Source organism: Myxine glutinosa, chromosome 1, assembly GCF_964187855.1.
Source record: "Myxine glutinosa chromosome 1, kmMyxGlut1.1, whole genome shotgun sequence".
In the NCBI taxonomy this organism is placed as follows: Eukaryota; Metazoa; Chordata; class Myxini; order Myxiniformes; family Myxinidae; genus Myxine; species Myxine glutinosa.
The window spans coordinates 29,067,338-29,080,145 of NC_136261.1; the positions used below are offsets into that span (position 1 = coordinate 29,067,338).

At 44.4% G+C, this 12,808-nt stretch overlaps 1 protein-coding gene across 2 annotated transcripts in view; it reads right to left on the minus strand.

Moving 5' to 3' along the window:
• The window catches only part of TEPSIN (TEPSIN adaptor related protein complex 4 accessory protein), a 74,803-nt gene that overhangs the window by 41,646 nt on the left and 20,349 nt on the right, over positions 1 to 12,808 (minus strand). The window contains exons 3-5 of one of the 2 annotated variants that reach the window (XM_068108897.2): positions 11,161 to 11,252; positions 10,730 to 10,823; positions 8,094 to 8,161 (exon numbers count right to left, since the gene is read on the minus strand). In XM_068108897.2, the coding sequence (XP_067964998.1) occupies positions 8,094 to 8,161; positions 10,730 to 10,823; positions 11,161 to 11,252 (254 nt within the window). The remainder of the gene's footprint in view (positions 1 to 8,093; positions 8,162 to 10,729; positions 10,824 to 11,160; positions 11,253 to 12,808) is intronic. The other variant, XM_068108904.2, reaches the window with a different exon arrangement.

Sequence of the window (12,808 nt, forward strand, 5' to 3'; positions counted from 1 at the left end):
CGTGGGAGGGAATCGAGATAGGAATGCGGATATCCCATGCGGTGCACAAGCAGGGGACACATTCGCGTGCCCGAGGCAGGCGAGGGAGGATTATAACAAGAGACAATGATTAAAACAGTGAGACATGGGAGATATCGGTGATTTTTACATTTGGAAATAGGAACCTTATGTGATTTTTGGAGAAGGATATATTAAACTGGAAGAAGAGTGCAGGTACCAGGTAGGAGGAAGGCAGGAGAAGTGCTGAGCCTTCAAGGGCAGAGGACAAAGCAGATAAAGCACAGGAAGAAAGAAATCCAGGTAGAAACCAAGGGATGGATAGGCTCACAGCAAGGGGCCAGGTAAGTTCACAGGTAGGAAGTATATGGAGTGTGCATGAATTTATACTGTATTGTATGGAGAATGAAGTGTCAGTCACATGGTATGTGTGTATAAGGGAATGAATGATCTGTCATTACAGCGTGTATTTGTGTTTATTGTGTGTGTGTCATTGATGTGTGTCATTGACTGTGATTGACTGACAAGGGGTTCCCTACATTGCCTGCAGGCGTTGGGCAATCCGGATGAGTACTTTGGAATGATATTATTTATATGTTGTAAGGTGAAAATTAATTCTGAGTAAATTTGGGGCCAAGAAATAAAAGATGTCAGTTTGGATTTTTTTTAAAGAGTAATTATACATATTAACAGCTCTCCAGATTTTGCATGGGAGTAAAAGTCAAAGATGATAGGCTGAGTCAACCGACTGGGTGTTTATTCAACGGCATGGCCGGGGCTTGTACTCGACCGACTTGGGATTGCAGAATGCGTTGAATGAAGGCAAGAATGACATGTGATGCTGGCGTGAGTCCAATCGGAAGGATGGATGGTTATGGTTTCACCCGGTCTGTTTATCTGTCTGTCTGTCCGGACACGGAGCTCTTGGGGAGAGCCAGGATGGGTTGGGGTGACCAAGATGAATGTGGACAATATATTAATTGTTTGCCATTGTGAAAATTTGCCCTCGATTTGGGACGAAGACATATGGCATTTGCTGTCCGGCTCATTGATACTCCTATGTGATGCGGGGTATGTGTGTGGTGATGGTGTCTGGGGCCTCGGGGTTTGCCCCTGCCTATTTGCCGGTCTGTCTTGGCTGTCTGTTACATTTGACCCTCAGAAAAGGTTTTGTGAGATTTCAGAATTGGACAGCCATTTGTTATGACATGCTTGGGTGTCTCAAAAAATTTGCTGGACAGACGTGGTGCGTCAGACAAATCGATTAAATTTTCGTGGGAAAGATGATTGAGAAGGACTTCAAAGGCAGGTGGGTGGTCACCTGCTGTGAATTGTGGTGGAACATTTGTGATGTCCCCTAATACAACGAGGGGACGAATTGGTTTGTAAATGTGTTGTGTAGGTACTTTCTCTGTAGGTAGCCAAATTCTACCTGGGGTAAGTCCAGGTGGAGAGGGGAGTTGTCTCTGATGCCTTGCTCCACGGGGCAGTACTATTGTTGTCAAGTCTCATGTAATCTTGGTTAACGTATATCTACGGACAAGAGCTGCACTTTATTTTAGTAAGTGACTGGGAAAAAAAAAAGGTTTGTTTTAAAAGTGCCAGTGGATTTGTTTAGAGTTATGGAGGTCACAGCTCGCTGGAACCTCTTTGTTTATGTTTGGCTGGCTTACACTGGCTAGTGTATGGGAAAAGGGGGACTGAAAATGCTTTGATTTTTGCAGCCTGGCGGACAAGAGCTGTGTTTGGGAAGGTTAGAATCCAGCATTTTGCAGCCCTGAGCAGAGGGGATTGCCCATTGGGCATGTTTAGAATTTAACAGAGTGGTGGAGTTCTGTGGAAATATGAATCCAATGTTTGATGTATACTGTGTCGGTGTGCTCTGAGTTCGAAGGAAGATGATGCGATTATTTCAGATTTATCATAGTTAAGTTTGAGGAAGTTGATTTGAAGCCAGGATTTTATTTCAGTGATGCAGTCCGTCAGGATAGAGTTGAGCAGTGGATTTGTGTCTGTCAGAGGTAGGATTTGAACCAAGAAAGGGCGGTGCCGGTAATGTTAAAGGTGCGATTCCAGGGAGGGCTAATCGGGTACTTTGAAGTGATTTACATCGGAATGCATCTCTTGGAGGACTCCCGCTGTTCAAGGGAGGAAAGGTGTGAAATAGTGACGTCATCCTCGCTGGAAATGTGGTTGGGAATGGGATGGCAGGATTGACGCGAGTCACAGTGGGTGAGAAAATTGACCAACATGAGAATTAGTTCTATTTCAATAAATAGATCAGGTTATTTTCTTGTTATTATTTGTTTATTGGGATATTGGGAATATTCATAATATCGGGCAGCTATTGGGCCAGAGGCTAAAACAGGTGTCTGCAACAGGTGCGTGTGATGCTGGGAGAGGTATTAGAGGACATTGGATTGACTTTAAGGTGAAATGAAAATTGAACAGGTGGATTAGGAAAATTGGTTCGTTGAAAGTGATCATGGGAATAATGGCAGTAGGTTTATTTAGACAGGTGTTGAAGGGGTTCGTGCAATGTCGTTTTGGGGGGTGGCCATGCTCCAGGTGGAGGGGCAGCCGGGATACAAATGAGGGTCGCCCAATTTAAGGATGTGGATGCGCACACACCTGGAACAAGGCGTGTTCCTGAAGCTAGGTAAAGGTATTGGTAGGATAATGGATGAGGTGTGGAGGCGAGTTATGACTGCTCCCTGGGAGCAGTCCGAGTGTTGGGTCTCATATAATCATGGTTAAAGTACATGCAGACAAAAGTGTACTTTGGTTTGTATAACTGGAAGAGAAAAGACAACATGGATTGACTTTTGGGAATACTAGCTTGGTGGGGGTGTGAAGGTCACGGCGTGCTGGGATATCTTGTGTACAGTTGCTGGCTTGGACGACTGGCTTGTGTGTGGGAAAAGGAAAACAATTGGAGTTGTTTTGGAGAAACGGTGGCTGGGATCCAGTATTATGTTAGGAGCACGCAATCCTGAGCAGAATGGATTGCCATTGAGCGTGTTTAATGATTTTGACAGAATGGTGGCTCCTGAACTGGGGAATGAGTGCTGGGGAGGATGAATTCGGTGTTTTGTGTGTGCTGTGTTGGTGTGGTTGAGCAAGGCTGTGCGGTGCCACTCGACACGGAAGTGGTGGAGAGCTGAAGTGAATTCTGCCAATATAGTGCCAATATGGTGCAATAGGGTGATAATTGATTTTTATTGGACAACTATTTGTTTGCAGTCTTGGTTTGTACGTAAGCTGGCAAAGAGATTATGCCAGTCTGAGGGAGTTTGTGTCCTTTGGATGGGAGCTGGAGCCTTGTAGGGTTGGGGCTTGTGGCTCGCCATTGTCTGTCTGCCAGTTATAGGAAAGTCGGATCAGATGAATTATTTGTCAATGACAAGTGAATCTGCAGGATTTGCTGAGAAAAGGGAGAAGGTTGGAAAAAGTGAATGGTAAAGGCAGGAAATAAAAGAAAGTGGTTGGTTATGGACTGTTGTTTTTGTGATAAGAAGGTGATACAAGGGTTGGCTTGCCCTGGGGGGACCAATGAATGTAAAGTTGTGAATTTCGTTTAATAACGTTGCGTTAGATTGCTACAGGCAGGTTGACACCAATCGAAGAGGTGATTGGGTGCTGGTGCAGATTGGATCACAGCTCTGCAGACCAGGTGAACAGAACTCCATCAGGTACGTTGGGCAATTGAATTATTACTCGTAAGGGGAGGTGATAGGGCAATTTCCCCTAGGAAGATGTGTAAAGAAATGTTTACTCTACATGGTTGACTCCAGGTTCTAGAACCTAGGACAAAGCGCAGGGAAAGGAAATATTTTTCCAGTGATTTATACTGGTGCGGAATTCGCTTGAATATGGTAAGGGAGAGGTTATCAAAGGAAGAATACCAGTTGATGTATTTTGATATTTAACTACCAGCTGCTAATAACGTGAATTATGGTATGAGTCAGTGGATAATTTGTTTACACAGGATGATTAGTGAGATGAGTGAATATTAGATGCAGGCAAAAATATAGGAAAAATTGTGCTTCAGATTTTGAGACACTGATGGGATGGAAGCAATACGAGATGATGTTTACAAATATGTGTTTACAAAAAATGATGGTTGCACATAGGAAGATAACAAAGCAAGATGGAGACAATGTAGTGAGTTTCTCCATTGACTGATCATAATTGGGGGGCTAGGAATTTGATCATGGTGTGTGTGAGAAAATGTTTCACAGGATGGACCCCATCCACCGCTACCACCGAGATGTTTCTTTCGCTACATGGGAAGGATCCAAAGACCATCGGCGAACCGGCCAACTCTATCGTCTCATGGCGCTGATGCGTGGGATTCTGATGACGATTATGATTTTAGTTCACTTCATTGGGATTGGGATTCTTTTACCCGTGATATAGGTAGTGTAGGTTCCTTTAAGAGCTATTGCTTTTATGCAAGTAGAGAGGAGCGAATGGCAAACAAATATCCGGGATATCCGGGAGAACCACCTTCACCACCACTTACACCACCACTTACACCACCACCTACACCACCTGTGTAATTAAGCAATTTGGGGTCGTTTCAGCTTAAGGCACCCGACACTATGAATACTGACGCTGATTCAGACAATGAGGAGATTTGTGAATATGAGGAGATGAAGATTTGTGATGATGGATGTGCCACCTTTTCTTCCGCAGAGCAATCACACGTACAAGGCTTGATGGCATTGGACGTCGATTGTTTGCCCTGATTCGCGAGGATCGCACCTGCATAAGGGGGGCCCCTTATCTGGCTGGCGACTGGGTAGCACCTACGCCGTGTCGAGGGTGGATTCAGAACGCGGCCGGGCGGCAGCTATCTTCTAACCAGGCGTCTTCGTCGCGAATTATGGCTAACAATTTATGCGTTGAATGTTAGACGGCTACAATTAGGGGCCGGTGTCTCTCCCTGAGCATGCGTGACGCATGGCGCGCCTGGCATGCCTGGGGGGGGGGATGCTGACCCACTGGGGTAATTGTCTTTTTCGAGGTGTTGTCTCAAAGACAAAAGGGAGAAATATGTCGGGGGCAGGGCATGGCAGGGCATGGGGGGCCATGGGGGGCACACCACGTGACCCAGGGCACCTGAGAAATATATATATAATTATGTCTTTCTTCTGCTTGCATCCAAAAAGCTAGATTCAATGCAAAACATGTTCTTTAACGGCTCGGTCAAAATCCAACCTTGGGGACGTTTTTTCAGCATCTTCCAAAGGGAGAAAAGTTATGGGAATAGTTGTCATATGATTCTTGTTTGCCTTCAAGTTAACCTCGAACAGGGTGTGATGTAATATGTATCCCTTGATCATTGTGTGCCTGGTTTCTTATGTTTCACTGCCAAATGTTCACATCATAGAACTTTATTATGAGAACGCATTGCTGGGCCTTGGAAAGCCCAGCTTGTTTGGAATTAGAGCCTGAGAAATATGTTACTTTCTGTGCCTTTAAACTTAATCTCTCTTGTCTGAGGTCATTACTTCAGCGGAGGCTTTTTTAGGCTTTGTTCGATTATATAAAGGATCTTGTGTCAGAATGATTTCAGTGTGGCTTGGACTTGCAGGTCTTGTGTGACAAGGCCCTGCGATTTCAAGGCTTGCTCCACAATATTGTGTTTGCTCGATTTTGTATTAAACCACATTTTGCTGCTTCAAGGTGCCTCTTCTTGAGTTCCAAAGGGGGGGCCAACCCGTCATATATATATATCTATAGATATATATCTATCTAAATATATACCCTGGTGTTGGGCTAGCGGCTAGGGTGCCGGCTTAGGATCCTAGGATCCTGGGTTCGAATCCCGGTCTAATCGCTGAATTAACACCAGGGGGGTTGACTCAGCCTGTCATCCTTCCGAGGTCGGCTAATTGAGTACCAGTTCACTGGTAATTCCCTGTTTGTCGTTAAAGGCGGCAAAAAGGGTTGGCGTCAGGAAGGGCATCCGGCCGTAAAACATTGCTTCAAAAAGGGGCCCGAAAAACAACAACAACCACGGTTCCCGAAAAAGGCCAACCCCCGCTTTGCGGGGAAAAATGGCCTCTAAAGGTGGGTTTTTTTTTTAATTAAATCTAAATATAATTTCAGTTCTCCAGCTCAATGAGCGCACGTAATGACGTCACCGTCATGTTGCGTACGCTCTGCCTGTCAAGCTCTCGGAAGAACCATCCGACAGAGCATAATTTTGATCTTAGTTCAGATACAGTCATAAGTGTATGAAAAACTCAGTTACCGACCTGGTTTCGCCCTGTTGGGGCTCATCAGGGCAACGCAGTGAGTCCTGCATACACATGACTTTGAAAACCTTTCGGTTATGTACCAGTTATTACGCGATTTCATACCATCAGTGGTGAACTGTCATTAAGGTATCCCATCCAGCTATCGCTGTACCTTAATGGGAGCGATAAGCACCGTCTGCCACACGGCACATTATCTCTGGTATCCACTCATTATATGGAATCGCCTGGATGCAGCCGGGAGTAACCAATCTAAATATAATTTCAGTTCTCCAGATTAATGAGTGCACGTAATGACGTCACAGTCATCCATCCAGTATCCACCGTATCCCATCCAGCTATCGCTGTACCCATTAAGGTACAGCGATAGCTGGATGGGATACTTTTCATGGCGGTTCACCACTGATGGTATGAAATCGCATAATAACTGGTATATAACCGAAAGGTTTTCAGAGTCATAAGTGTATGCAGGACTCACTGCGTTGCCCTGATGAGCCCCAACAGGGCGAAGCCAGGTCGGCAACTGTGAGTTTTTCATACACTTATGACTGTATCTGAACTAAGATCAAAATTATGCTCTGTCGGATGGTTCTTCTGAGAGCTTGACACGCAGAGCGTACGTACATGACGGTGACGACGACTCGCACTTAAGACCGTCGCAAAAATCTCAGTTGCTCCTTGTGCCTCACGCTGACAACATCCCTTATGCTCCATCGCCCATAAGTGTATGCACCGTACTGCCATCGTCATGTCTAGCAAGAGGAAGAGTGCATCCACTGATGGATCGGAGAAAAATAAGAGGAAGGCGATTGACCTGGAGTTAAAGATGAAAATAATCGTGCAGCTCGTGAGTTTTGGAAAAGTTACAACGTTCTTCAGTGTATCAAGAATATTGCTGCAGCATGGGAGGAAGTGTCTGAATGGTGCATGATTGGCATATGGAAAAAGTGTATGAAGCGTTATGTTAATTCGTTTGAAACTTTCGACAAGGACAACATGATGGACGAGATTGGTGGAAAAATTGTGAAGTTAGCCAGAAGTTTAGAGCTCGAAGTTGTCATGGAAGGATTGGTGGAGTTTTTGCCGGAAGAGTTATCTAATGAAGACTTAATTGAATTAGAGGAGCAGCAAGTGGCAGAAGAAGAGCGAAGAAAGGAAGAGGAGAAAAAAAGAAGAGGACAAACCAGAGAAGATGTTCACTGTGAAAGGATTGGCTGAAGCATTCGCCATCTTCAATAAAGGCCTACAGGTGATCGACAGTATGGACATGAATGTCGATCGTTTTGCCAAGTTCGACCGACAACTAAAAGAGGCTCTTCGTTGTTATAGAGAAATATACGACGAGAAAAAGAAGCCAACTGTGCAGTCTACACTCGACGTTTTCTTTAAGAAAAAGACTCCTGCCGACCACATTACGGAAGATTGCACAGCCCTGACTCCACCAAAGCAAGAGCACAACATCTTCGATGTGAGGAATCTCTGGGTCGCTCCCGGGAGATCAATCGGCTATCTCCCTGCAGCGGGCCTGTTTGAGCAGAACTGACTAGGCCTAATCAATAACAACAACATGAACAGTAAAGGAAGAGTGGGAGAAAAGAGGAGGGAACACTGGAAACAGCAAGTAAGAGGGATCGATCCGGAGGGGTTAATGGGGGTAATAAAGTTAATGGGTCAGGATGGGGTCTGACACAAGGTGGTGGTGCTCTGCCTGCTTGAAGCCCTAGAGGAAAGACAATGTTGCAACCAAACGTTGGTGTTGTTTCACCACCAAATTGTGGGGAGGAGGAGTGGGGGAATCTATCATTTTTATCTCCAGCAAGCAATACTCACGGCAGCTGTGGATCGCACTTTCTGATCAAATGATCGATCTGCAAGTGGGCCAACAACACTGCTGTATGCTGCAGACACAAATGGAATAAAAGGTTTTTTAGCAAAAGAAAACGTGCAATTTCACCATTGACTGGATTCTTTCATGCAGCCACAAACTTTCACTCATTTTGACACAATTTCTTCTTATAAGTACTAGCAACGGGCACACTTGTCTCTATAGTATATCCGCCGACCATCCATCCATGTACTTTTCTGTACGTGATTATTATTATTATTTTTTTGTATACAGAATCAGGGCTCGTATAAGAGCTAACACATTGAACATGAAAACATGCACAGACACATAAAACATGCAATGAAGGGAGTGGGAGACAATAGGGGGAAAGAGGGAAGCACACAAGCACAACAACAGAAGAGAACAGGGATGTCGGTAGATCTGTGGAAGGGGTGGGTGGGTCTGAGGGAGGAGGGAGGGGTACACGGTATAAAGCAAATGAACACTTCTAGGAATTTCAGGAAAGTAGTTGGGAATTTAAAGAGGCGGATTTGGGGTGTTTGAAATGGGTGAAGAAAAGATCAAGGTTTTGGATGGGGGAAGATAAGAGATGGTGGTGAACAGCTGTTCAAGACCTGGAGGGAGGGTGGGATTGAAGAGAGTGTGGGAGATTGTTCCAGAGGCGGGAGTAAAGAGGAATGAAGGAGTGAAGGTGAGCAGAGAGTCTTGATTTCGGCAGTTACACCAGAAGAGGGTTGCTAGCAGATCTTGTGCGTCCTGCAGGAATATTTGGGGGAAAGAGCACAGACAGAACAGGGGGAGCAAGGCCGGAGAGGAGTCGGTAGAAGACAGAAAGACCACCTACCTGCCTGCGGTGAGAGAGAAAGGCCCTCAGAATCGGCTTCATCACATGATATTCCAATGATTCTGAATGCTTTGGTTTCAACCGCATGAAGCCGAGCTAGGTGTGAGGCAGGAGCACCAGCCCAGAGAGGAGAGCAGTATTCCATTGAGCTGTGGATAAAAGCGTTGTATGTAGTGAGGAGCTCAGAAGTGCCCAGAAAGGACTTCATACGACGGAGGATGCCCAGACGGCGACTGGCTTTGGAGGCCAGCTTGGAAATGTGGTTTTCCCAGGAAAGATCATGGCAGATAGTGAGACCCAAAAGCTTCAGTGACAGAACTTCTTGGAGAGGATCGTTCAGAAAGTAGATGAGAGGATTTTCCAGATGGTCTTTTCGGAGAGACAAAGTGAGTGTGTGAGATTTGTCAGGATTGAAAGACATGTTCCACTTGTTTCACCAGTTTGTGATATTGTCCAGGTCTGCAGAGAGTGAGGAGGTTGCAGACTGCCGATCTGAGGATTGGGATATGGAGCGGCAGAGTGGAGTCAGCAGCAAAGAGATAGAGAGGATTTTCCAGAGAGTCGGAGAGATCATTAATGATTCAATTTTTTTTCAAATTTTTCTTTTCAAATTCTTTTCAAATAATTTTTCAAAAAACGTTGAACATTAACCTTCATATTGCAGATATCTATTCCTCATAACATCAACTCAACCTGAATAAATCACCGGCTGAATTAACTTAGCTTGTGTACGCGTTATTTCTAAAACCGTTCAAAATTTAACTTTCATATTACACAGAGGCATTGCTCATACCACCAAAATGTGAGGGATCTCGAGTATCAGCTCCTTGTTATGAGAAAAGTAGCCAATGTTATTGGCGCTGAGGAAGCGCCTCTAGCGATTGACTTCCAGCCAGTGTAACGCTAATTCCTGTCACAGGAATTCTGAGATCATATAAGTGGGCGTGGCAGTTCCTGATTGGTTCGTGTTGGGGAACGCCTTCTCGCTGCCGACGTGACGTAAATTCGCGCACGCGCACTGGTGATTGGCGCTGAGGAAGCGCCTCTAGCGAATGACTTCCAGCCAGTGTAACGCTAATTCCTGTCACAGGAATTCTGAGATCATATAAGTGGGCGTGGCAGTTCCTGATTGGTTCGTGTTGGGGAACGCCTTCTCGCTGCCGACGTGACGTAAATTCGCGCACGCGCACTGGTGATTGGCGCTGAGGAAGCGCCTCTAGCGAATGACTTCCAGCCAGTGTAACGCTAATTCCTGTCACAGGAATTCTGAGATCATATAAGTGGGCGTGGCAGTTCCTGATTGGTTCGTGTTGGGGAACGCCTTCTCGCTGCCGACGTGACGTAAATTCGCGCACGCGCACTGGTGAAGCTTACTCGATCTTACTCGATCCCATATTACATGTACTTTCATTGCATACAAATTATACTTCCTCCTAGAAATTCCATGCCCGAACCTCAGCGCAATCCAAGAGGATTCACTTGTTTAATTTAATTATCGATGCACACTCAATTTTGTTATTGATCTACATTAAAGTAAATCTGCATGTGGACTCTCTCTTTCTCTTTCTCTTTCTCTCTCACTTTCTCTCACGTTCTCTCGCTTTCTCTCTCTTTTTCTCTCTCTTTCTCTCTCTTCCACACAAACACACACACACACACACACACACACACACACACACACACACACACACGGATCGATTACAGTAGCCTCTTCACTTTGCCCTCAGGTGACGTGAAGAATTATCTACATGTATGCAGCTATTTGGAAATGTTTACCTGCAGTTTGCTGCAGCAACGAGGCATGCCGGCGCAAAGCTGGTGCAAAGTGTGTTGACCCATGGGACAAAATATGCCGGCACAACTTAAGGGTCTGAAATAAAGAACAAAAAACAGAAGTGGAAAGCGAAATAAAGGAGAATGTGCACAATTGTGACTGTTACATTTTCGAAAGTTCAAGGAAGGAGTAATGCAGTGTTCCAAGATTCAGGAGAACACTACACCATTTCATGTAAAGCAAGAGGGGAGGGGAGGGTGAGGGCGAGGGAGTGGGAGAGAGCAAGCGAGGAAGAGAAATATCCAGAAAGTCAACTATAAAAACCCCTAGAGGACAGTGTTCAAGTCAGTGTTTTAATGCGTCAATCTTAGGCAAGTGTTTCCGACTTAGGGTGGCATCAGCAAAACACAAAAACACAAAATGGACACCTCACCTTATGCTTGCCATAACATGAGGCATTCTTTAGACGATCCATCAGAAATTCCAGCAAACAGTAGCAACTGCCCGGAGACTCCAGAGAGATCTCTGAATTGCAGGCATTAAAGAAACCTCAAGCCTGGAAGTACGACCACACAAACTGTGCAATTGATCATTTCCTTTAAGTATCGGTGACACAGTCAGCATGCCCGGAAACCCATTTGTCATCGTTGCAAAAAATAAAAGTTGTCAAAAAGAAAGATCAATTAGGCCAAGGCGATCCAATTGTAGTACTATAATTAAACGGAAGATATCCCATAATTTACCTCAAGTTTCTATGTTTAACAGAAGTTGACGATAAAAATTTAATGTTATTAAAACTAGTGAGGTACCCGTGCTACGCACGGGTGAGAGGCCAGAAGCAAACAGACAATGCAGAAATGGCGAATGCTAAAGCATGAAACCAATAAATTCCACATTCCTGTAGCACCTTCAGTCGCATGTCAGACATGGACAGCAAGTTCGTGAAGGACTTCCATGAAAAATGTACCCGTTCGCAAACAAACGGGTACGTTTGTTCCATTCCCAGTCAATAGCGAATCTGCATATGGCGATCCGCGAATTCACGTTCAGAAAGTAGAAACCATCATGGCATTTCGTCATTCACTTGAACTCGATATCTCTTTTTTCATTCCAAACAGCATAACTCCAATCACAAATTAAATAACATTAATATAAAAAATAAACTTTTAACAACATTCGTGACATAAAACAAATATTTAAATCCTGATGTGAAGTTCCGTACGGTTGGGTGAATACAATTACGAATTCAAAATTGTAATTGTATTCACTCAATTCCAATCATCAATTGATACTTTAACAAAACGATTTCACATTACGATTGAATGACGGTTGTATTTGTATATTTATCAAACCCGCGCATTGCCGTCATCTGTCCACTTCCGCATTCGCGGCAGGTTCATAATTGTCATCAAAATCTAAACAGTATTTGTAGAATTTCAATAAAAGCCACATCACTGTTCATATCGGTAAATATTATTCCATCGTGTTTGGAAAAACCTGGAAAATTGGAAAATTGGAAAAATTGGAAAAACAATATAGTTTTAACAATATTTTAGTTTTAACTAAAACAACAATATTTTACTCCCTGGGGTCCCAGGAATACCCACCCAAAATATCGTTGCGATCAGTTGAGCCGTTTTTGCGGTACCTTCGAACGGACAGACGGACATTTGGTGAATTATAGTAAGATTATGCAGAATCTGGTACAGTTTTAGATCTGTGCTGCGTCACCGAAGATGGGTGGATGTTATGTTTTCACCCTTGTTTGTTTGTCTGTCTGGGAGCAGGATATCTCAAAAAGTTGTGGACGAATTCGGACGAAACATGGCGGACAGGTTGTGTGTGTGACAAGGATGAATTGATTAGATTTTGGTGAAGATTCAGATTTGGATACTAGAATTATTAAGTGATTCTTCGCCATTGAGTGATTGGGCCAAAAATGATACATAGCATGATATCTCAAAAGGTTTTGGACGAGTTAAGATAAAACTGTGGATGAGTTGGGTAGGTGACAAGAACAAGGCGATTCGATTTTGGTTTAGGTCCGGATACAGATCCAACCTATCAGTGGGATACAAAAC